The sequence below is a fragment of the Leptonychotes weddellii genome, chromosome 1 (assembly GCF_054177405.1).
Source record: "Leptonychotes weddellii isolate Sample4059 chromosome 1, ASM5417740v2, whole genome shotgun sequence".
Lineage (NCBI taxonomy): Eukaryota > Metazoa > Chordata > Mammalia > Carnivora > Phocidae > Leptonychotes > Leptonychotes weddellii.
Window position 1 is genome coordinate 52,454,339 of NC_138369.1, and position 26,804 is coordinate 52,481,142.

A 26,804-nucleotide genomic window follows, 5' to 3' on the forward strand; every position below is an offset into this window, starting at 1 on the left:
GTATGTGCTCTGGTAAGCGCTGTGAATTGTGCAAGGCTGTTAAATCTCAGATCTGTACCTCTGAAACAAATAATGCAATATATGTTAAGAAAAAAAAAAGAAGAAGATAGCAGGAGGGGAAGAACGAAGGTGGGGATAATGGAGGGGGAGACGAACCATGGGAGACGATGGACTCTGAAAAACAAACTGAGGGTTCTAGAGGGGAGGGGGGTGGGAGGATGGGTTAGCCTGGTGATGGGTATTAAAGAGGGCACGTTCTGCATGGAGCACTGGGTGTTATGCATAAACAATGAATCATGGAACACTACTTCTAAAACTAATGATGTAATGTATGGTGATTAACAATAAAAAAATTAAAAAAAAAAAGAGTTTAGGGCTTCCAAAGACCAAAAAGCTTGAAAACTGCAAATCTGGAATAACCCCCCTGCCTTTTTTGTTTTTCAAGGCATTGGTTTTGGTGCAGCCAGTTGGTCCCCTTGTTTCCTCATAAGATTCAAGCTTAGCAGTTACTGAAAGGTACCATCATTGTACCCTATCAGGGGGCATGATGTCAGGTTGCCCCCTGTGTGGAGCTGCCTTGTTTGATCCCTTGGTTGACCTGGTGATAGGCAGATTATAGAAGCTGTTTTTCACTTTGTAATGAATAAGTTATCTGCTGGTAGATACTTTGCGATTTTCCTTTTTCCTATAACCGGTACCCCTTTAAAAATAGTTTTTAATTGGTTGTTGCTAGTACATGGGAATGCTGTTGATTTTTGTATGTTTTATCCAGCAACCTTGCTGAATCCTCCCATTATTTCCAATCCACTTTCTTGGATTTTCTATATAGACAGATATTTCAGCTATAAATAAATAATGGCTGTTTTCTTTTTTCCTCCATCTTGATAGTTATTATCTATTGGGTTCACTAATATGTTCAGTATAACTTGGACAGAAGTAGTTACAACAGGAATCTTTCTCTTGTTCCTGATTTTTTTTTTGTCTTCTCATCATTGAGTATCACGTTTGTCACATGTTTTGGGTAGGTAACTTTTTATCAGTTTAAAAATGTTTTTTTTTCCTTATTTACTAAGACTTTGTATTGTGAAGGATGTTAAATTTTATCAAATTCTTCATTTATTGCTTCTTTTGAGACTATCATATTAAATAAAGTCCTTTCATTATTTAATATTTTCATTTACAATAATAAATTTCCTAATGGAACACCAAGTGTACATTTAAATGATTAACTCCACTTGTTGAGTATTTTTAAATACACATTGTCATGTTGAATATGTCAGTATTTTATTTAGGATTTTGTGCCACTTATTAATAATTTTCCTTTCTCAATCGCTGAGGGCAGGGTCCCCATGTTATTTATCATGGTAACTCTTATCAGGCATTCAATATGATATGGAATGAGGAACAGTTTTAGGAGAAGAATGGCCAGCCTTTGATGTCTGTGTGCTGCTTGTTGCCCTCAGTATACTTTCTTTCCTTGTCCGACACTCAGCGTAGGGAACTCCCAGACATGGTGTTTCTCCAGGGCTGGTTTGAGGAGCCAGTGGGATGGATCACCTGAAACCTGAAACTTTTTTTCATTCATTTAGTAAATAGATATGTAAAATTAGTTATAATTTCAGAGAAAGTATTCTTTTTTTTTTTTTTTTTTTTAAAGATTTTATTTATTTTTTCATGAGAGATAGAGAGAGAGAGAGGCAGAGGGAGAAGCAGGCTCCCCGCTCTGCGGGGAGCCCGATGCGGGACTCGATCCCAGGACCCTGGGATCATGACCTGAGTTGAAGGCAGACGCTTAACTGACTGAGCCACCCAGGTGTCCCTCAGAGAAAGTATTCTTAATGACTGCTTTGTTCTTAAAATTTTGTAAGTTTGTCTTAGTTGGTCCTTGCTAACTTGACAGCTAATAGGGTAGAGTGTGTCTTGGTTAATGTATTTCTGTTTTAGTATGCAGTTATTTACTTTTCGAATTTGCATTTTTTTTTCCTTCTTGCTGTTGGAGTATGTCCCTGCTTTGCTAAATTTACTGGCTCAGAAGTGCTCAGAAGTGTAAAAGTACCGATAAAGTGTTAACATGTGCATACTACACTCACTCCTGTGTGAGATAGAAACAGCATGCACAGTGCGCTGCTCGGTGGGGTAGGGGCTCCCTGGGTGTTGTATGCTAAAAATGCCAGGAAGACTTGGGCATGCCTTCTGGAGGCTGCCTAGTGGCACACCCAGGAGAATTTGTCTACACATCTCTGCAGAGGCCCAACCTTGTACTGTCGGAACTGAAACAGTGCAGTTTTGAAAACCGGATGTAGGCTGCCAGGATTTCTTAAGACTGAATTGTGGTAAAAATGGCTTAATAGCTAAGATTTTCACTCTTTCCTAACTCTTGATTTCTACACTTTTCAGAGAAATGAATCAATGCTGTATCACTGGGTATATTTTAAAACCTCATCTATATGCTGCAACACAGCATAAGGAAATACTTTCCAGAAGCAAATGCAACCAAAGAGTGGTTTAGAAACTACTCACCTCTGAATCTCCAGCTGAGCGCTAATCCCCCCCCAACCCCCCCAGCTCCAGAGGCACATGTGAGCCTTGAAAACAGCCAGAGACTAACTCAGAGTCCCTGGGTTCATGCTTCGTTCACATACCCAGAGCATCTGAAAGAAGCACTTTCTACCATTCCCAGTACTTATATTTGGGTATTTTCTATTTTAGTGAAATACAAAACAAGAAAAGAAATTGACTAGAAGTGGAATCTGACCTACACTAAGCTCAGCTGTTGAGCCTAATATCATGTCTTGGTGAAAGATGGACTCTGAGATACCATAATAATAATTATAATAATTCATTTTAGAATTATTCTATATAATATAGAATATATATAAAATATTTAATAATATATATTATATAAATTATACAAACATATAATTATATATTCATATAATATATAATTTATATGTAAATTATCAAATAAATTTATATATTTATAAGTAATTTATATAATTTATATAATGCATATACTAATATAATCTATATATAATAAATATATAATATATAGAATGTATAGTATATATGTATATATATAGTATCTATAGTATATATATAATATACATTTATATTTTATAATATATAGAATATACTCATGTAAAAATACTTGTCACAGTATTTTAAAGCAATATATATTATATTATATATAGTATAGAATATTAATACTTAATATTGCTTTAAAATACTGTGACAAGTATTTTTTATTAAGCTGGAGTTGCTGCAGCCTGTGCACTTGGATGGTCATGAGGAGGCCTGAGGATGCTGGAAGTGGGCAAGCCTGGCCTGAGGCATCATGAAAGCTGGGTCTGTCACTCACTCACTGCCTGGCATAGAGCGCTGCTCAGCTTCTCTGGGTCAGAATAAACGTGCATTGTGAACAGCAGGCCTCTAGGGAGGAGTGAGGAGTTTGAGTAGCATGTCACTGGGTCCTGTAGAGTTGTGATGTCACTCAAGTGACAAGTGAGAGTCACCAACGCCTAGGCATCCTACTTCAGTGAAGGCTCCTTTGTCCAATTATTAAATAACTAAATAACTTACCTCATACTTACGTTTATGTTTCTCCCCCACCAAGTTGAGGGCATATAATGATTATTGCCCCTTTCTTCCTTTAGACCAAATCTTTTAAAACATATTAGTAAGGTTTTTAAACATAGTTTGAGAATGATTTCTTCCTGCTTCTATTGTTTCCCCACTTTCTGCTGTGGATTTCTTTCTTTGGCCTCTTTGGTATATCTGCTGCTTCTGCTGGAGTGACTCTCAGGAGGTTCCTTGTTACTATCAGCTTTTTTTTCTTTACTTTTTTTAAAAATTGGGATATAATTCACATACCATAAAATTCACCATTTTGAATCAGTACAATGTAATGATTTTTAGTGAATTCACAAGGTTTTACAACAATCACCACTAATTCCAGAATGTTTCATCAGCCCTGACAGAAACCCCACACCCATTAAGCAGTCAGCCCCTAACCCAGTCTCTGGCAACCACCAGTCTACATTCTGTCTCTGTGGATTTGCCTATTGTGTGCATGTCATGTAATGGAATCCTACAGTATGTGGCCTTTGTGTCTGGCTTCTTTCACTAAGCATAACACTTTCAGGGTTCATCCATGAGATAGCATGTATCTGTACTTCATTCCTTTTTATGGTTGAATAATATTCCATTGTATGGATATACTACATTTTATATATTCATTCATCAGTTGATAGACATTTGCATTGTTTCCACTTTTTGGCTGTTAGAAATAATGCTGGTATAAACATTTGTGTGCAAGCTTTTGTATGAACATATGTTTCTTATGAACATACATTACCATAGGCTAGGTCATATCTGCGTTTCACTTTTTGAGGAACTGCCAGACTGTTTTCAAAGGCATTGGTACCATTTTCCATCCCTACCAGTCCCATTTTTTTCTACATCTCTATCAACACTTGTTATGTTTTGCCTTTTTCCCCCTTTTTAAGTAACTTTTTTTTTTTTTTTTTTAAGATTTATTTGAGAGAGAGAGCATGTGCACAAGTTGGGGGAGGGCCAGAGGGAGAGAGAGAGAATCTGAAGCAGACTCCACATTGAGCATGGAGCTGGACATGGGGCTTGATCTCACGGCCATGAGATCATGACCTGAGCGAGACTAAGAGTTGGACACTTAACCAACTGAGCCACCAGGCACCCTTCCCTCTCTTTAATGATAGCCACAGCTAATACGTGTGAAATGGTATTTCATTGTGGGTTTGATTTGCATTTTCTGAATGCCTAAAGATACTGATCGTCTTTTCATGTGCTTTTTGACCATTGCGTCTCTTCTTTGGGGAAATACATATTCATATTCTTTGCCCATTTTTCATTGGATTATCTGTCTTTTTATTATTTCATTGCAGGAGTTCTTCATATATTCTGAATATAATTTTTTTTTTTTTTAGAGAGAGTGTGAGAGGGGTAGGGGGAGAAGCAGAGAGAGAGTGGGAGAGAGAGAATCTTAAGCAGGCTCCATACCTAGCACAGAGCCTGATGTAGGGCTCAATCTCACCACCCTGAGATCATGACCTGAGCTGAAATCAAGAGTTGGTTGCTTAACTGACTGAGCCACCCAGATGCCCCTGAATATAAATTTCTTATCAGCTATATGATTTGCAAATATATCCTCCCATTCTGTGGGTTAGCTTTTTATTTTCTTGAGTGTCCTTTGATGCACAAAAGTTTTTAATTTTGATGGAGTCAGATTTCTCTCTTTTTTGTTGCTTGTTCTTTTGGTGTCATCTCTAAGAAACATTGCCTTACCTAAACACAGGAAGATTTGCTCCTATATTTTCTTGTAAGAATTTTATAGACTTAGCTCTTACATTTAGGTCTGATCCATTTTGAATTAATTTCTGTAGGTAGTATGAGGAAGGAGTCCAGATTCATTCTTTTGCATGTGGATATCCAGCTGTCCTAGCAGCGTTTGTTTAAAAAAAATCATTTTTTTCTTCATTGAATGATATTCACACATTTGTTGAAAATTATAAGACTATAGATACATGGATTTGTTTCTGGACTCTCAGTGCTATTCCTCTACATGTCTATCCTTATGCCAGTACTATACTGTAGCTTAGTAGTAGGTTTTCAAACCAGGAAATGTGATTTTTCTAACTTTGTTCTTTTTCAGGATTGTTTTGGCTATTCTGGGTCCCTTGCAATTCCTTATGATTTTAGGATTAGCTTGTCCATTTCTTTTAAAAATGCAGTTGGAAGTTTGATTGGGATTGCATTGAATCTATTCATCAATTTGGGGAGTATTTCCATCTTTTCTAATTCGTAAACATGGAATATCTTTCCATTTATTTAGGTCTTTAATTTCTTTCAGCAATGCTTTGTGGTTTTCAGTGTACAAATATTACATTCTGTTAAATCTATTACTAAGTGTTTTATGCTTTTTGATACTATTGTAAATGAATTTCTTTTTAAATTTCATTTTGAGATTGTTCATTACTGGTTTATAGAAATACCATTGATTTTTGTATGTTGATCTTATATCCTGCAACCTTACTGAAGTTTATCATTAGATTGCTTATTATTAGACCTAATAGTCTCTTGGGGGGGAGTTCTTTAGGGGTTTTTTATATATAATATCATGTCCTCTGCAAATAGAAATAGTTTTACTTCTTTTCTTGTTCTGGATGGCTCTTATTTCTTTCTTTGCCGTATTGTTCTGGTTAGAATCCCAAGGACAATGTTGAATAGAAGAGTTAGAGCAGACATTCTTGTCTTGTTCTGGATGGCTCTTCTTTCTTTCTTTGCCTTACTGTTCTGGTTTGAACCCCAAGGACAGTATTGAATAGAAGAGTTAAGAGCAGACATTCCTGTTTAGTTCCTGATCTTAGGTGGGAAGCTTTCAATTTTTCACCATTAAGTATGATGTTAGCTGTGGTGATTCATAGATGCTATTTATCAGTTTGAGGAAATTCTCTACTATTACTCATTTGTTGAGTGTTTTTATCATGAAAGGGTATCAGATTTTGTTTTTTTTCTGTATTTATTGATATGACTATATTTAATTATATAAAAATATATATTTAGGGATGCCTGGGTGGCTCAGTTGATTAAGCATCTGCCTTAGGCTCAGGTCATGATCCCAGAGTCCTGGGATTGAGCCCTGCATCGGGCTCCTTGCTCAGTGAGGAGCCTGCTCCTCCCTCTGCCTGCCACTCCCCCTGTTTGTGCTCTCTCTCTCTCTCTGACAAATAAATAAAATCTTTAAAAAATAAAATATATATTATATAAATTATCATATATATCTATAAAACTTTGTTGATTTATTTCTTTTTGCTTGCTTTAGATTTAGTTTACTATTCTTTTACTAGATTCTTAAGGTGAAAATTTTAGTTGTTTTGAGGTCTGCCTTTTTTTTTTTTTTAAACGAAGGCATTTATACCTATGAACTTCCCTCTGAGTACTGTTTTCACAACATCCTATAAGTTTTGATATATTGTATCTTAATTTTCATTCATCTCAAAGTATTCTCTAATTTTTCTTGTGATTTCTTCTTTGACTCATTGGTTTCTTAGGAGTATGTTGCTTAATATCCATAAAATATGTGAATTTCCCAAATTTCCTTGTTATTGATTTCCACTTTCATTCCATTGTGGTCAGAGAAGATATTTTGTATGATTTTTAAGCCTTTTAGATTTGTTGAGAATTGTCTTATGATCTAACATCTCATCTAACCTGAAGAATGTTTCATGTGCACTGGAGAAGAATGAGTATTCTGTTGTTGGGTTCAGTGTTATGTAGATGTTGATGTGGGGCTGCAAGTGAACAGTCAAGAAAGATTCTTGAGACATTTTTGGTGCAAAAAGGTGCTTTCTGTCTATAGGGACAGGACCTTCGGGCAGAAAGATTTACACTTTTGCTTTATGAATCTGGTGGTTATATGCTTAATGCTCAAGGGGAAGAGGACATGTAGGGAGTATTAGATCATGAATGTTTCTTCAAATTTCTACTCGTAACACTACTTTTGCAAGATTTCTCTAGTGCTTATCATTCAATTCGATATTAACTATCAGTGAGATATACAGGCAGACATGAGACCCTTTAAGAATGTAGCAACCAGCACTTAATTTGATCCTTATCAAAATTATGCAGGCCATAGGTCAGCCTACTGGGTTAAAGGTGAACATTTTTTTGCTTCTATCCTTCATCAGATGTCTGTTAGGTCTCTGTTTTTGTGGTGGGGCATGCCTTCAACACTAAACCAGGAAGTTTAAAATTCTGCCTTAGCATTCACTTTCTGCTTATGCGGAGGTGAGATCTTAGAGCCTTCTCAGATCTTTCCTGAGATTATGCATGAGCCTATGCATGTGCCTGGTCTTGTAGATTTCCAGAAAAATGTTGGAGCTTTTCAAACCCCCTGTGGATGTCTCATTCCTCAGCTTGCCCTTTTGAGCTCCCTGGCTAGTCTCTTGTTTGCCCCAGCTGCTACCCGTTACCTCAGGCAGACTGATGTTTAAAAATTCAACTAACATAGCATAACATAAAGGAGAAGGCTTTAGCACTGAAAGAGACTCAATGAAGTTGAATAAAGATGAGCCTTTCGAGTGGGGGCTCTTCTAAGGTACCACTAACCAGGTCAGATAATGGTTTCCCTTTGGGAATGAGGCTTTCAAAGATCTCCAGCCCCACTCTGCTCCCTCTGGTCCTGGGAGTGCATGCTGTTTTTTGGGGTTTTTTTCAAGGTTGCTGCAGAGCTGGAGAGCAGGAGATGAGACTAGAGTAAGTTAAAATGCCAGAAGATTGAGATGTTTGTCATGACTATATGCAGCCAGAATTGCTACAAGCCTTTGGTTAACTTCCAGAGTACCCGAAAAGTTGGTTCTGACACATTTTGCCATTTTTCTCAGTTTTCATGGAGGGGAAAACTTCTGGAGGTCCTTACTCTGCCATTTTCACTGGCATCACTGATAAAGGAAAGACATTAGGGTTTGAAGCCAACGGCCAAGAAAGAATTCTTGAGATGTCTTTGGTGCAAAAAGATGGTTTTATTAAAGCATGGGGACAGGACCTGTGGGCAGAAAGAGCGGCACTGGGGTCATGAGGAGTGACCCATTATGTACTTTCAAGTTGGGAGGGGGTTAGGGATGGCATAAGCCTCCCAGGTATTTTGGAAACAAGGTTTCCAGGATCCTGAGGGGGCTAGCTATTGTTGGGAAAAGGTTATTTATTATTGTTTAGTAAACCCTCGGTCATGAGACCCTTCAGATGTATATGCTTGGAGGATGATTGCCAACATGTATCTTGGTGGAGGTGGGGGGGTTTGAGATAAAGGAAGTTTCCAAAGGAATTTTTATGTTAAAGTAGACTTACAGCATCCTGGGGGTTGGGCCTAACTTTGCCTTTTGCCCTTTGCAAAGTATTAACATGGATTAACATGGAGGCAGCTGAGTTCCTAGAGGAAGGTCACTCTGCCTGTTGCAAGGACTTGTCAATGGGCTGTAAATAGTGAGGAAATTTAATAATTTTTCTTTGCCTTTGTTTCCCACATCATTACCACCTTCAGTTTTTTAATGGGGTCCTGGGGTACCCATGGTGTGAGGGGGCAGTCATGTAAGGTTTCTAATAGTGATGTTGAATCATTTCTTTTCAGTTGATCAAGAACAAACATCTTTAGCTTTGCTGTTATTATGTAATAATTCAGTGATTTGGCACAATGAAATGAGTAGCTAAATCATTTTTTCATTCTTTCAGGGATTTAAAATATAAAATTGCTTTTGAATTTACGTAAATTCTGTTGTTGAGAAGAAGAAATTGGGAGGAATTCTGAGATTTTTTTTGGTTGGAGGCCAGTGCCTTGGGTAGTATTGCAAGATGTTGTTCCTATTAAATGATATTAAAACAATGCCTGTTTTCTTCTTGTGATTTACATTTTCAGGGCACCTTTGATGATTACTTGGAATTATTCCTTCAGTTTGGTTATGTGAGCCTTTTCTCCTGCGTTTACCCATTAGCAGCTGCCTTTGCTGTGTTAAATAACTTCACTGAAGTTAATTCAGATGCCTTAAAAATGTGCAGAGTCCTCAAACGGCCATTCTCAGAACCTTCAGCCAATATTGGTGTATGGCAGGTAATTATATGAGAAAAAATTATTCCTTTCGGAAAAAAAATAGCAAAATGGGGCCTTATGATTAAAAATAAAAGTGCTAAGGAGAGATTTGGGAAAACTGGATGTTATCCTTTTTTTTGCCACAAACTAGCTGTGTGACTTAAGACAGTTATTAACTTTTTCTGGACCTTGCTTTCCTTGTTTTTAAAATTAGAGGATGGGGTGGGGGAGGTAAATTATAATTTCTATTACCCCTTTGAGATGTAAAATTCTGATAGTTTAGTAAAGTATCCAGCTGGGATTCCACCCGCTGGGTGATAATGAGGCCCTCCTCCTGCAATGTCAGTGCAAATCATGTTAGGAGCCTGGACTTCCACACTCACCCAGCAGTAATGAGGTTCCCTTTCCAGTTTCTGCTGGGATGATCTCAGATAAAGCGTAATGGAGAGTCAGACCTTTCTCTACCACCCAGCACAGCAGAGGCCACATGGGAGTGCACATGAGGCATTTGTACCCCTCCAAGCAAGAGGTTTCAGTGTGGGGGTTAGCAGGAAGCCAGAACTCTGATCCCTGTCCAGCAATAATAAGGATCCCATCCCCCACCTTGGGGGTCAGTGGTGTCCAAATGGGCAACCTAACAAGATGTTGTCCCTTCTTTCCCTGCTGGAGTAGTGTTAGAGGAACCAACTAAAACAAAAGTTTTAAATAAAAAATAGAATCTTATAACACCCAAAATGTCCAGGCTTCTATTAAAAAATCATCATACCAAGAACCAGGATGATACCAAAAAAAAAAAAAAAAAAAAGTGATGCAATCAGTAGATGCCACCATCAAGGTGACAGATGTTAGAAATATCAGACAAAGATTTTAAAGCAGCCTTGATAAAATGAATACACCGAAAACAGATGGAGAAATAGAGTATCTCAGCAAAGAAATAGAAGATATAAAGGAGAGGCAAATAGATATTTTAGAAGTGGAAAATATAATTTAAAAACTCAGTGGATGAGTGCAGTAGCAGTAGCAGAATGGAAGGAGTAGAGGAAGAACAGAAACTGGAAAATAGAGCAATAGAAATGATTCAGTCTGAGTAGCAGAGAAAAAAATAGATTGACAAAGTAAATACAACCTCAGAGACCTGCGTGGCTATAACAAAAGATCTAATGTTCCTGCTGTCGGTGTCCCAGAAGGAAAGAAGAAAGGAGGGGCTAAAAAATATTGAAGTAATAGTGGCCAAAACTTTTTGATTTGGCAATAGAACTAAAACTACAGATTCAAGAAACTGAGTGAATTGAAAACAGAATAAGCCCCAAAAAGTCCATGCCAAACACATTGTAATTAAACGTATGAAAACTAAAGACAAAGAAAAACTTGAAAGCTCCAAGAGAGAAATGACATGCTATCTACCTATAGGGGAAGACAATTAGAATGACAGCCAGTTTCTCATCAGAAACCGTGGAGGCCGGAGTAAAGTGGCATAGTATTGTTCAAGTGCTTAAAGAAAAGTACTGTTAATACAGAATCCTATATTCAGAGAAAATATCCTTCGGGGATGAAGGGAAAATCAAAACACTCTCAGATGAAGGAAAACTAAGAGAATTTGTTGCCAGAAAACCTGTCCTAAAAGAATAGCTAAAAGAAGTTCTTTAAACTTAAGGAAATGATAAAAGAACTGACCTAGGAACATTAGGAAGAAAAACCACAGTAAGCAAAAATACAAGTAAACATAGTAGACTTTCCCAGTCTTGAGTCTTTAAAGTTATATTTGACAATTGAAATAGAAATTATAACACTATCTAATGATTCTAAATATATGTAGAGAAAATATTAAGAAAATCCTGTACAGAATGGTAAAGGGAGGTGAGGTTTCTCTACATCACTCAAACTGATAAATGATGACACAAGTAGACTGAATATGTATAAATAGACAGTCCCCAACTTACAATGGTTCAAATTATGATTTTTGACTTTACAGCGGTGTGAAAGCAATACATATTCAGTAGAAACCATACCTCAAATTTTGAATTTAGATCTTTTCCCAAGCCAGTGGTATGCAGTATAATCCTCTCTCCTGATGCTGGGCAGCAAGCTGCAGCTCCCAGTTAGCCACATAGTCACAAGGGTAAACAGCCGATACACTTAGAACCGTCTATACCCACACAACCATTCTGTTTTTTACTTTCAGTACAATGTTCAACAAATCACATGAGCTATTCAACACTTTGTGTTATTTAAAACAGGCTTTGTGTTGATTTTGCTGAGTGTTCTGAGTATGTTTAAGGTGAGCTAGTCTAAGCTATGATAATTCAGTAAGTTAGGCATATTAAATTCATTTTTGTCTTATGATATTTTTAGCTTACAGTGGGTTTTTTGGGACATAAGTCCTCCTAGGTCAGGGAAGATCTGCACAGACACACAATGTGTAATGAATGTAATATATATTACATATATAAAGCATATATATATATATAATCATATATGTATATAATATAATGCTTAGAGCAACCACTAAAAAGCTATATAAAAGATACACTCAAAAACAGATAAATCAAAATGTATTTCTAAAAGATGTTCAAATAACCCACAGTAAGGCATGAAAAATAAAACACAGAAATGAAAATACAAAGGGAACAAACAGAAAACAAAGAAATGGCAGACTAAAGTCCTAACATATCAGTAATTATATTAACTGTAAAAGGTCTAAAGGTACCAGTTAAAGACAGATATTGGTAGAGTGGATTAAAACACATAACCCAACTATATGCTGTCTGTAAGAAATTGAGTTCAAACATAATGGTATAAGCAGGGTAAAGGTAAAAGGAGAAAAAAAAAGCCATGTATGGAAATATTAGAAGAAAGCAAGAGTGGTTATATTAATGTTATATTAATTAATATATTAATTATAATATAACATATAATTATAATTAATGATATACTAATTAATAGAATAATATTATGTTAATAATAAAATAGACTTCAGAGCAAAGAAAATTACTAGAGAGGAACATTTTACGATGATAAAAGGGTAAAATTACCAAGAAGACATAGCAATCTTAATGTGTATGCCCTGAACAACAAAGTTTTAAAATATGTGAACCCAAAATTTATAGAACTAAAAGGAGAAATAGATAAATCCACAATGATAGTTGGAGACTTCAACATTCCTCTCTCAACAGTTGACAGAACAAGAGATAGAAAGTCATCAAGGGTATAGAAGAACTCAACACCACCACCATCATCAGATAACAGAATCTAATCCATGTTACAGAGCACTCTGCTCAACAATAGTAGAGTACACATTCAAGTGCTTACAGAACATTCATCCTGGGGAAACAAACTTTAAAAACTGAAATCATATATAGTATGTTCTCTGAAGTGGAATCAAACTAGATCAGTAATGTAAAGATAACAGGACAATCTCTAAACACTTGAAGACTAAATGACATTTCTTAATCATGGGTCAAAGAAGAAGTGTCAGGTGGACTCAAAAGACATCGAAAACAAAAAGACAGCGTATCAAAGTTGGTGAGACACCACTAAAGCAGTGGTGACAGGGAAATTTGTAGCACTAAATGCATACATTGGAAAAGAAGAAAATGTTTGAAACACTAATCTAAACGCCTACTCAGGAAACTGGAAACAAAGAACAAAAGAAACCCAAAAGCAGCAGAAAGGAGAAACTAAAGATAAGAGTACAAATTGATGAAATGAAAAACAGAAAAATAATAGAGAAGATTAATGAAATAAAGAGTTGATTCTTTGGAAAGATCAATATAGTTGGTAAACCTCTAGCAGGACTAAAATGAGAAAGAAGAGACAACCATTATAAAAATGAAACAACAGGTATCACTATAGACCCTTCAGATATCAAAAGTATAAAAGGGAATGTTATGAGCAACTCTACATATATAAATTTGACAACTTGGATGAAATGGACCAATTCCTCCAAAACACAAACTACCACAACTCGCCCAATATGAAATAGATCATTTGAGTAGCTCCATAACTGTAAGGAAATTGAATTTGTAATTACAAATTTCCAAAAAAGAAATGCCATGGCCCAAATGATTTCACTGGCAAATTCTATCATTTAAAGAAGAATTAATACCGATTTTACACAATTTCTTTCAGAAACAGAGGAGGAGGGCATATTTCCCAATTCATTTTATGAAGCTGGTATCAGTGTGATAGAAAACCAGACAGAGTTCAAAAAAGGAAAACAACAAACCAATATCCCTTGTGAATAAATATACAAAACATCTTAATAAACTATTAGCAAATATAATTCAGCAATCTATATAAAGAAGTATAGACCATGACAAGTAGCATTTAGTTCAGGGATGCCAGCCTGGTTCAATATTAGAAAATTAATCAGTGTAATCTACCATATTCATAGTCTGCATGGTTATATCAATCAATATATTTAAAGTATTTGACAGAATCCAGCATTCATTTTTGAAAACTCTCAGAAAAATAGAAACGGGGGTATTTCTTCAACTTGATAAGGAACATCTATTTTTTTAAAAAACCTAAAGCTGACATCATACTTATTGGTGAAAGACTGAATGCTTTCATTCTAAGATTAGGAACAATGCAAGGAGATCCACTGTCACTAGATTGAACATAGTACTACAAGTTCTAAGTAGCATAATAAGGCCAGTAATGTCTCCAGTTTACCAGTGAGGTCTCTAGCTGACCTCAGGTGTATGAACAAATCCAGTCAAAGTCAGCTGAGACCAGAATTGCTGGGATGAGCATATCCTAAATTGTCCACCCACAGAATCAGAGTTAAATAAATGGCTGTTTGAAGCCACAGAGTTTGGGGTTGTTGGTTATGTAGTAATAGCTAACTGATAAAGGAAGACTCAGTGCTTGTAATATATCAGTTCTCCTTTAATTTACAAATTTACAAATTAATCTACAAATTAATTCACAAATGTAGCACTATCCCAGCCAGTTTTTCTTTTAACTAGGTAAACTTATTGTCAAGTTCTCAGGGAAAAATAAGTGAAATAGAATAGCAAGAAAACTCTAAAGAAGAAAAGGGACACTTACCACATGTTAATACTTATTATATAAGTTCAGTTATTAAAGTAGTGTGGTACTGGTGCATTAGTAGACAGTCACACCAGTGGAACAGAATAAAAAGTCCAGAAATGCATTATATGGTATAGGTGAAATCTCAGTTCAGTAGGGGAAACAATTGTCCATTAATAGCATTGAGATAACTAGGTCTCCAGATAGGGGGGAAAAGTTTGCTCTTCTAAAGTTAAAAGAAGACAAAACAGGACACAGAATGGGAGAAAATATTCATAATACAGATGTCTTCCAGAGGACTTGTATTCAGATTAAGAATTCTTACAACTCAATAAGACATTTCAGCCAATAAAAACATGGACAATGATTTGAAGGAGTACTTCACCAAAAAAATATGCGAATCATACGTATATGATTTCAATTATATGACATCCTAGAGCATACAAACTAATTTATAGTGACAAAAAGCAGATCAGTGTTTGTTTGGGGCCAGGTGTGAAGAGAAGGATAGATTACAAAGGATCATGAGGAATCTTTTGGGGGAAATGGAAATATTCTGTATTTTGTTTGTGGTAGTGATTTCACAGGTAAATACATCTATCAAAACTTGATGAAGTGTATACCTTCAATGGATGCAGTTTATTACACAAATTATAACTCAGTATAACTGTATTTGAAAATCACATGTTATGATAAATGTATTAAAAGTGCAGGAAGACAGGCAGTCTTATATGCTGCTGATAGGAGGGTGAACTGGTCAACCCTATGGAGTGCAGCTTGGCATATTTGTCAAAATTATGAATGCATGGTACCTTTGACTTAGGTAATCCATGTTTAGGAATTTATCCTAATTTCACACTTGTTAAATGATGTATTTACATGAAAACTAATTGGAGCATTGTTTGTAATAGCAACTAATGCCCACCAATAAGGAAATAGTAAAATAAATTCTGATACATCTATGCAATAAAATATTTAAGCAGTTGTGACAAAGAATGAAGGAATTCTTTGAGTTCTGATGTAGAATATTCTTCAGGACATTTTAAGTGACAGAAGCAAGGGACCTGACATTAAGGGTAAGAAAGGGTATATACAGTCAAGTTTGCTTATATTTGTATATAAAGTATGTGGAAAGGTACAAAAGAAATATAATAATAGCGATCATTTTGTAGGGAGAACAGGAACTGGTGAGAAGGGGGGAAGGGGTACACGAGGGCAAGGAGACTCTTCACTTTATACTTAGAGTGTTTCGGTTCTGAGCTATGTGAATATAATTATTAAAAAATGAATAAATAAAAAATTTAAGTTATTTAAAAAGAAAGTAAATAAAGTCCAGAGTAGGTTTGTTGTAAAGAAAACTATGGAAAAACAATTAGATTACACAAAGGATTCCTAAAATAAAAGATAGCAGAAATTCTCCATGAGACAAGAAATTTATTCAGTTTGGATCTAATCGTGTTTCATTTTGCTTCTTTTAAAATTCTAATTTCTGGGGCTCCTGGGTGGCTCAGTTGGTTAAGTGTCTGCCTTCGACTCAGGTCATGATCCTGGGGTCCTGGGATTGAGTCCCTCATTGGGCTTCTTGCTCAATGGAGAGCCTGCTTCTCCTTCTGCCTGCCTCTCCCACTGCTTGTGCTCTCTCTCTCTCTGACAAATAAATAAATAAAATCTTTAAAAAATTTTTTAATTTTAATTTCTAATAGTAATTGTATTTCTTAGAATTAGTGGGACATTTTTCTGATTTTTTTTAAATTAAAATGCAGTTGACATATAGTGTTACATTTGTTTCAGGTATGCAACTTAGTGACTGGATAAGTCTATACGTTATGCTGTGCTCCCCACAAGTTAGCTACCATCTGTCCCCATACAATGCTGTTACCACTGACTGTAATCCCTACGCTGTGCCTTTCATCCCCATGACATCTTCATTCTGTAACTGGAAGCCTATATCTCCCACTCCCAGTGGTTAAGTTATTAAGTAGTGGTCAAGTGTTACACATTAAAGGAAAGAGCGAGCAACCAAGCAGTGGTCACAACATTTCCACAGTCAGTTCTCAGTACTGTGCTCTGTGAGACTCCTCATGGGACCTTGGATCAGGTTGTTAAGTAGCTCAGCGGGGCATCTGTATTTTTCTAAAGTCCCACAAATAAATGCCACTAGAAAAGGATCACTGTTACGGTGCTTCAGGTATAGCTGAACCAAATGTGGTATGTGATGTGTCAAAGTAGGGCAGTCACAAAATAAATTCTATTTGAAATCATAGTGAAACATTTTTTCTGGTGGCCCCATTTTAGATTCCCTATAGATATGAGTAGAGTAACTTGAACAGCGTACTCCTCTAGGATGTATTCCAAATTCTCAGGTCCCTGGCCACCTCCAGTTGGGAAGGTAGAACATACTGCTTTGGCTATTCAAGCCAAAAGTATCTAAAATACCTTATAACAGTGTGGCTTTTTTAAGCTAAAGAAAATCACAGCATTATAGAGAAAAAGCTTAAAATGTACTTGGAATATTTAGAACGGGGAAAGGCTTTTCCTTTGATTTTGGATAATACAAAAAAAGGATGAGGAAATATGGAAGAGGTCATTGTGGTTTTTAATTTCACATTTTTTTTCACTTTTAGCTGGCTTTTGAAACAATGAGTGTCATATCTGTGGTCACCAACTGTGCTCTAATTGGAATGTCACCACAAGTGAACGCCCTCTTCCCAGAGTCAAAATTGGACCTCATTTTGATTGTAGTAGCAGTGGAGGTAAGTGAAAATTTAAACCTATTTTAAATAGTCTCCACATCAGATGCCTCTGTTAAAGCAGAGATGACCTAAAGCAGTGATGTCCCCGACTGTCAATGACTAGCAATTTGGTGACATGAATTTCCTGGTTCAGGTAATGGAGAGACCTAAGGTTTGAGGCTGTGCATTCCTGGTTGTTGCCCAGGTATGAAAAAGTCACCATGGTGGGGATGGGAAAGTGACCTTTCCAGCCATTCTACTGACCTGTCTAATGCTGAGTAGATAAATCCTATTTGAAATAGATTTCTGTAGATTTAATATTTTTTTTAGTCTCTTCGAGGGATCTGTCATACCTACTTTCTTATTAAGCAAATAAATCCTAAGAAATGCTTTTTGATTAACAGTTTAAATTTCATTAGCAACAGGTGTAGAATTCATTGTGAAACTAAAACACCAAAATGTAATGTATAACAGGAAGACTCATAATTTCCCATGCAGAGTACAAGTAGGCTGTTTGTGTACTTTTTAGGTTTTCATTTTATGTTTCTGAATATAGCTTACTGTAACATTTTAAAAATTCAGTACTGACCAATTGGAAAGGGAAGAATTTGCAGGAATTTTTTTATTGCTAGTGATTATTATTGTCAGGAAGATTCTGACCTTTCATTTTTAGATATTTGAAAAATAGAACAGTTGTGGAAAGTTATTAAAGCAGAATTTAGCAGGATTATAGAGCAGCCCTAAGGCCTCAGGCCTGAGGGCTGACTAGAAATGAAACTGGACTTGTACATTTCCAGTAGTGGCTAAAGAAATAGATTGTGCTTTGCTGTATTTACTCTTCCTGTGTATTTAATAGGAATCTGTGTTCATGGTAGATGCTATATGCAGAATATGCGTTTGGAGAATGATTTTAGACAGCAGTGAGTAGGAGGGAAAGGGAATGGCTCTAGCAGAGAAAAGTAGGTCTGTTTTGAATTTTAAGAGTTGAATAGGATTTTGGAGAGCTATTTGCAAGGCTGATTTCTCACCTGTGTGAGAGATCAAAGCAGGTATCTTAGACAGGGGATGGCCAGCTGCCCAGGCTCATAGCGTACCTTCTTGATATAGGATATGGCCCTTAACTTTGCCAATACATCCAGAGTTAATTAGGCTTTAGGGACTGACTTACACTTAAAACTAATGAGACTCACAAAGGACTGACCAGAATGCCAGGCAATTAATTTACCATAAGGAGATCTTTCCCAATGACTTTAACAGTTGTTTTCTTAGAAGATACCCTGGTAAAGTGGGAACCACAGCAAGAGGAGTATGTCTTGAAAAGCAAGGAAATGGAAAGCCTGAAAACCATCCCTTCCCCCAAATTGAGCAGAGCTCTGCTGTGAGCCAGTGCTGGGTGTGTTCACTGCCTACCTCTTGATTTTGCCTTCACTTTCTCTAGATTTCTGGTTAGTCCAGTGTTCTGTATATTCCCAATGCTATTGCTTTCTTTTGTACTTGGTGATGCCTTAACATCAGATATCCAGGGCCTGGCTCTTCTCACTTGATTTGGGAGATTGCCTGGCCTACGGGAGTGTTCTTGCAGGTGGCACTCCTCCAGGGGTTTGCTGGCCTGCGTGGGGTGGGGCCACAGTATTTCTGTGGTGTTTGGTTAGAGTGTCTAAAAGTTTGGTCTTGCTTGGCTGCCCCTGTGCTGGCCCTTCGGCTAGAGAGCAGGCTTTCTTGCTTGTTTTTTGTCTGTGCCCATTGGCATTTCTGGTTCTGCTCCCTCAGCCCTTAGTCTGGCACATACGAGGTAAAGAGGAATCCCTGGGAACTCACCGCCATGAGCTCCTTAGGGTCCTGGGGTCCCTGGTGAGTCTGCTTTCTTCTTTCTACCCTTCAGAGTTTTCTTATGTTTATTTTATGTATAATGTCCATGGCTTTTAGTTGTACTTAGCAGGAGGAGTAGTGGCAAGTATTTCTATTCCATCTTCCCAGAAGCAGAAGTCCTCACTTTTTTATTCCTTTTTTTTTCTTTCCCTTTTTAGCTTAGGAACTTTGCACTTACAAAGTCCTTTCTTTGGGCCTAGATAGCACACTTTAATTCCTTAGGTCCCAGCTCAGATGTCACTGGGCTCCCAGCCTTTTCTGATCCCTCCATCTCCGCTGGATCTCTTCTGTTGGTCTCTCAGGAAGCCTTGATTGGCCTTCCTTACGGTGATTATCCCACTTAATTGCCTTGCATTTTCTGGTAGGCGTGTTTATGTAACGTCTGTTTCTCCTGTGCACTGTCAGCTTCAGAACAGCAGGGATGATGTCGACTTTTCTATCCAGTAAATCAAACTACTAGTGAGCTAGAATAGTAACTAAAACATGGTAGGTAAGCATTTCAGTGTTGACACGAATGTGGAATTAATAAATTAAGCTTTTAGAAAGGGAAATGGGCATTTCTTTTTTTATTTAAAAGGGAAAAAATGGATATTGTTCTTTTTTGATAAATTTATATTCAGTATTATATGACTATATTTGTGTATAACATTTTCTAAGTTCTGCTTATAGAACACAAAGTGGCAAGTGCTCATTTTTTTTATTCCTTAATTAAATTATACTCAGTATTGAGAACTTCTATGTATATGACACTGAATCTGGTGCTAAGGAAAGACAAAGCTGTCTTTTTATTTTTGTCCTCAAGAACTCTGCTTCTTAATGTAGCTGAGAAGATGTGCACATTTTACACACACACACACACACATACACACACACATGTATGCAGATCCCCATAAACAGACACGGTTAAATACTTCTACTAGAGATGCAACTAGGAGGTAGAAATGACACGCCAAGTCAATGATCTGTGGTAACATGGAGGAGGAGAATCAGGAATAGCATTCAAAGACAGGAGGCCCTTTGCTGTCTTTCTTCTTCCTTTGGTGAGGCCTGAGGCCTCCTTATGGCATATTTTGGGAAAGCTTGGATGTGCGTTAATCCTGATTTCCCAGAGCAGTTTAAAAGGCAGTTTCTTCCATGCTAGTAGAGACTTCTCACTGAATTCTGAGTGTAATCTACTCCTAAGTTAAGGATACCTGGCAACCTGAGGGTGAGAGACAAAAGCACAGCCACAGGCTGATTTAGAGTCAGTCATGACGTAGAAGAAAGTTTTCAGCTTAGAATTAATCCACGGGGCGCCTGAGTGGCTCAGTCGTTAAGCGTCTGCCCTCGGCTCAGGTCGTGATTCCAGGGTCCTGGGGTCGAGCCCCGCATCGGGCTCCCTGTCAGCGGGGAGCCTGCTTCTCCCTCCCACTCCCCCTGCTTGTGTTCCTGCTCTCACTATCTCTCTCTCTGTCAAATAAATAAAATCTTTAAAAAAAAAAATTAATCCACATAGGCCAGAATGCCAGCAACGTTTTAGGCTATTTCATTACCAGCTAGACTTACACCTCTGGGCAAGAAGTATTTCCTTTGGTTACCAAGATTAAATCCTTATAAGATAAAAGTGATCTTTTTTTGTGTATTGGTTTTTTTTTTAACAAGATAACTCATTAGAATGTTATCAGTATTTATTAATATAGAGATCATTACTAATATTGAGATCACCCAGAGTTAAGTCAAAGGGTGAGGGGGTGTGAAGAGATGGTAACTAAATGTATACTGCTCCTTTCATTTTTTTTTTTTTATTGTGATAAAGTAAACATAACATGAATTTACCATTGTAACCTCTTTAAAAATTTTTAACTGTGGTAAAAAACACATGATATGAAATTTACCCTCAACCACTTTTAAGTGTACAGTTCAAGACATTAACTATTCAAGACATTAACTATTATCTATTAAACAATAACTACCCCCCACCATTCTCCAGCCCCGGTAACCACCATTCTGCTTTTGTTCCTATGAATTTGATTACACTAGGAATCTCATATAACGGAATCACCCAGTATTTGTCCTTTTGTGTCTAGGTTGTTTCCCTTAGCATAAGGTCTTTAAGGCTCATCAGTGTTATAGCATGTGTCAAAATTTCCTTCCTTTTTAAGACCGAATGGTATTCCATTGTATGTATATACCACATTTTATTTATCCATTCATCAGTCAATGGACATTCGGGTTGCTTCTGGATTTTGGCTATTGTGAATAAAGCTGCTGTGAACATGCATATACAAATAATCTGTTTGAGTCCCTGTTTCACTTCTTTTGAGTATATAGCCAGAAACAGAATTTTTGGATTGTATGGTAATTCTGTGTTGAATTTTTTGAGGAAATACCATACCATTTTCCATAGTAGCTACACCATTTTACGTTCCCATCAGCAATGCACAAGTGTTCCAATTTCTCCACATCCTTGTCAACACTTGTTATTTTCTGTTTTTTTTTTTTTAAATAATAGTTACCCTAATGGGTATAAGGTAGTATCTCATTATAGTTTTGTTTTCCATGATAACCAGTGATGTTGAGCATTTTTCGTGTGCTTTTTGGCCATTTGTGTATCTTTTTTGGATATCTGTCCAAGGTCTTTGCCTATTTTTGAATTGGGCTGTTTTTTGGTTGTTGATTTGTAGGGGTTTTTTATATATTCTGGATATCAATCCCTTATTAGATGTATGACTTGTAGATATTTTCTCTCATTCTGTGGGTTACCTCTTTACTCTGTTGATACTACCTCTTGATGCACAGAAGTCCAGTTTTTCTACTTCTTCCCTTTTTTGCCTGTGCTTTTGGTGTCATATCCAAGAAATCATTGCCAAATCTAATGTCATGAAGCTTTTGCCCTATGTTTTCTTCCAGGAGTTTTATAGTTTTAGGCCTTAAGTTTAGGTCTTTGATATATTTTAAGTTAATTTTTGTATATAAGTGTCCATATTCCTTCTTTTGCATGTGGATACCCAGTGTTCCCAGCATCATGTTGAAAAGACTCTCCTTTCCCCAGTGAATGGTGTTGGCACCCTTGTTGAAAATCATTTGACCGTATATGTGAGGGCTTATTTCTGGACTCCCTATTCACTTCCATTGGTCTATATGTCTGTCTTTTTTTAAACCACTTTATTGATGTGTGATTTGCCATACAGAAAGTGGTACATATTTAATGTATACAACTTGATGAGTTTGGTGATAAGTATACATCTGTCTTTATGTCAGTTACCACACTGCTTTTATTACTGTAGCTTTGTAGTAAGTTTTCAAATCAGGAAGTGTGAGACTCCCAACTTTGTTCTTTTTCAGGGCTGTAAAAGATTGTTGTGGCTATTCGGGTGTATGTTCGTTTTAATGTGCTTGTAGTAACTGAAGCTACTTACTGATTTTTTAAAAAACCCTTGGGTTTTTAAAAAAACCAAGCTGGGTTTATATTGGCACAGATTGGTATTAAAATAAGTCTTCCTTTTCTACCACAGTAGTATATTTGAAAATTTATTTGTTTTTATTTTATTACTTTCTTCCTATTGCAAGGACCCCACCTTTGTTTTCTAAATTGAAAATTTTGTGTGTTAGAACAAAATCTAGCTCAGAGAAAGTGTTAGAAGTAACCAAAAAATTAGTAAGTTAGCTAGTTTTATTTTAGTGTTGCTGAGACCTGAGCTAATGCCATCTGGTCTTGTAATGAATCCAAAAAGTAGAAAGTTTAATATAAATTAGAAAGTATGCTTTTTTTGGTTTATTACAAGTTTGTAAAATCATACTGAAATTCTAATTCAGAATGTTATAGAAGTTTCATTAAAACCATCCATGGGTCAAATTAACATGTTTCTGTGTGTAAGATTTTTCTTTTTGATCTGTAGATGTGTTTTCAAACAAGGAAGTAAAATCTTAAAATTATATTTAATATTGTGTTTTTTCCCAGAATCAAAGTAAAGTATCAGTATTAAGTATTGAGTTTTAAAAAATGTTTTGCCTGTAGAACATTCAATTAACAGCATATATTCATTCATGGCCCCTAAAAGAGTAGAAATTTCACTAATTCAAAGCCTAATAAATAAGCCATAAATAAAGTAAATTCTTGTGCAAATTTTTAGCATCTTGATGGAAACAGCAATTTTAAGAGATCTTATTTTAGTTATTTTCACCAAATTAAGTAACATCTAAAATATATTTATGTGATTAGAATTTGTTAACAAGAGACTTAGAAAATGTAATAGTCTTATAAAGCTGGTGTTGAGAGTATTCTCACAATTTAAATTGTGGATGAAGTTTTTCTGGTTCAAACTTTTAAAGCCAGGAAACTTTAATTTTATTTAATTTTTGAATCTTCAGGGTTTTTTTTGTTTTGTTTTGTTTTTAAAGCTTGACATAGTGCAGCATAAAATTCAGTTAAAGGCAAAAATGGTCAGTACTGTATACTGGTAAGCACCGGGTCATATGTCACAACTTTTGTGTATTTACTGCCATCTAGTGTTTACTTTAAAAACTAAGGATACAAACACTACTTTTATTGGTAAAATGTTACAAAAAATTTTTATGGGCTGATCAAAAGAATAGCCTGCCAATGTATGAAACCATGGGAAAATTCCATTTTCTAGGTTAAAAATAGCCAGGTAATGGCTGTGTTATAGCTCGGCCCACAAGATTAAATCAACATCCAAGTAAGTTCTTTTAAATAATAATCATTATCCTCACTTTTGAGGCAAATTTAATTTACTTCTTGGATGTAATTTCAAACAAAGGATTACTACTGTTTGTTTTTTGCAAAGGATCACTACTTTAAATGAGGAATCACACAAGAACTCCAATTCCTAAAAAATAGAAATGACCTAAAATCTCTAAATATCACGTTTGGTAATCATTTATTTTAGAATTAAATGCATTCACAGGGGTGCCTGGGTGGCTCAGTCGTTAAGCGTCTGCCTTCAGCTCAGGTCATGTTCCCAGGGTCCTGGGATCAAGCCCCGCATTGGGCTCCCTGTTCAGCTGGAAGTTTGCTTCTCCCTCTCCCTCTGCCCCTGCCCCTGCTTGTATGCTTGCTCGCTCTCTCTCTTTCTCTCTCTCAAATAAATAAATAAAATCTAAAAAAAAAAACGCATTCACAATTCTCTTTTAATTCTAAACTTGGCAAGGTGCATCAGTCATACATTCTGAATGCGAACAATTCGCCTACTAAATGCTACTTTTTTCCTCAGGTGAAAGCGAATTAACTATTCACCCCAGAAGTTATACTGCATTTCTAATGTTCAGGTCCTGGTGCCCACCAAGCCAATTTGCACCATGCATGTTTAATTTGTAGTTTTAAAAATATCGCTTAATTACAGTTTCTTTAAAAAAAAAAAAAAAAAGAAATTACGTGATTTTTTTTTTTTTCCGCTAGAGCTGCTTAGAAACAGAATTCTTATCTGCTTGTAATGACTAAGGTGTCATTTGAGAATGGATAGAGCCCTTTGAGTTCTTTTATTCCCTGACTCACAGGGTTTATTTTCTATTATTTATTTATTTACTTTTTTATGTAGAGAGAGATAGAGCATGAGGGGGGTAGGGGCAGAGGTCTCGAGAGAGAGAGAGAGAATCTGAAGCAGGCTCCACCCTGAGCGGGGAGCCCAGTGTGGGGCTCCATCTCAGGACCCTGAGATCATGACATGAGCTGAAATCAAGAGTTGGGTGCTAAAACAGTGATCCACCCACGTGCCCCTATTTTTCTATTTTTAAAAAATGGTTTCAGACTTAAAGAAAAGCTGCAAGCATAATACAGATAATTCCTATATTTATTAGGATTCACTCATTTTGAACCTTTTGCCGCATGAATGCTCTCTCTCTCTCTTTTACTCCCTCTCTCTGTTGATTTATATTTACATCTATGTGTATGAATACATATGGGTACTTCGGAGTATGGAGATTCTATCCCTCTCCTGCACCTTAGTGCGCCATGGCCCTGGGCCGGTCCCTTCATCTCGTAGGCCTGTTTCCTTGACTGCAGATTGAGACCAGGGCAGCTTCTCATGCAGGGATGCTCTGAGGACTAGAAATGACACGTGTGTGACCCTGATCACACGGGTCTGGCCTTGTGCTGATGCTTGATAAATGCAGGTCTTGTTACCACTCTTACAAGACAAGATATAGACACGATTGTGCATGTGAAATTCCTCAACCTCCACAGAGCTGGGCATTTGGCAGAGGCCCAGAGCTGAGAGCTGTACTTGTAACTGGCTCGGCAGTGGCAGAATGAAGCTTTCCTTCTCTTATTGTCACTGTCATCATCATTTGTTGAGCGGGTGGTGTAGCAGCATGGAAGTAGCTTGGGGTGTCGGAGGCCAGAGGTAACTGAATTAGCACCTCAGCTCTTCCTCTTCATCCTGTGTGCCGTGGTTTGCTCAGATGTAAAATGAGGGTGTTGGTAATGTACAGCGGAAGTGATGGACGCCAGGTCTGATGCGGAGGAGGAAGTGAAAAAAGTGGAAACAGTGAACAATGACACCATTATTAATGGGTTAATATTTTAGCAGCTCATGGCATAGATACCTCTCCCCCAGCTCTGTTCCCCCCATGTAACACTGAATTGGTTTTGTTTGTGCTGCAGTTTCTCGATTATATGTTAGTCTCCATCTCATGTTTCCATCCTGTGACAGGACTCCATTTTTCTTCTCTTCCCGATCTTCTCGCTCCCACACCTCAGTAGAGCCCTCCTTCCCCCACCCATCATCTCACCAAGTCTTGCTGATTCTGACTTTGAGTATCTGTTGAGTCTCTCTTCCCTTTGACCATTGGTGTGGCTTGAGTTCAGGCTTTCACCATTTCCCATCTAGATTTTTTTTAAATTTTTTAAAATTTTATTTGTTTGACAGAGAGAATGAGCACAAGCAGGGGCAACAGCAGAGGGAGAGAGAGAAGCAGGCTCCCCGCTGAGCAGGGAGCCCGATGCGGGCCTTGATCCCAGGACCCTGGGATCATGACCTGAGGCAAAGGCAGACGCTTAACCAACTGAGCCACCAGGCGCCTCTCATCTAGACTTTAAAAAAAAACAACTTTATAGATATAATTCATACATCATACAGTTCCCTCATTTAAAGTGTACCTTCCCCAGTTCTCATCTAGACTTTCACAGCCACCAGGGTGACTGGGTCCTTTCCAGCCTTCTGGCTTTATGCTTTCTCTGATCTGCCCCATGCTCTCTACTTCTGGAGTGATTATTCCAAAACAAAATTCTGATCATATTTCTCCTCTGTGGCGGTCCTTAACGTGAATCTCTGTGGCTTACAGAAGAAATGCCTAGGTTGAATATCAGAGTCTTTACAATGTCCCTTCCCTTGTACATTCCCTGTCATCCCATTTCACACTTGGACATCCCAGAGCCCTTCCTGCAAGTTACTGTTAGCATTTACTAAAACTGTAGGACACTCATGCACTTTTTCCACCAGACCGAGCCTCCTGAAAGCACTGGCAAGGACAGGCATGCAGTAAATACTTACCAAGTGAGAAGTGTCTACTGAGTCGCTTTTACTCTTTGTTTTCTGTTCTTTTTTTTTTTTTTT

The 26,804-nt window shown here is 37.0% G+C and overlaps 1 protein-coding gene across 4 annotated transcripts in view; it reads left to right on the top strand.

The window, feature by feature from the left end:
* Positions 1 to 26,804, top strand: part of ANO10 (anoctamin 10) — a 213,303-nt gene that overhangs the window by 43,309 nt on the left and 143,190 nt on the right. For 3 of the 4 annotated variants that reach the window (XM_081823379.1, XM_081823392.1, XM_081823386.1), the window contains exons 10-11: positions 9,446 to 9,637; positions 17,275 to 17,403. In XM_081823379.1, coding sequence (XP_081679505.1) covers positions 9,446 to 9,637; positions 17,275 to 17,403 — 321 coding nt within the window. The remainder of the gene's footprint in view (positions 1 to 9,445; positions 9,638 to 17,274; positions 17,404 to 26,804) is intronic. The other variant, XM_081823402.1, reaches the window with a different exon arrangement.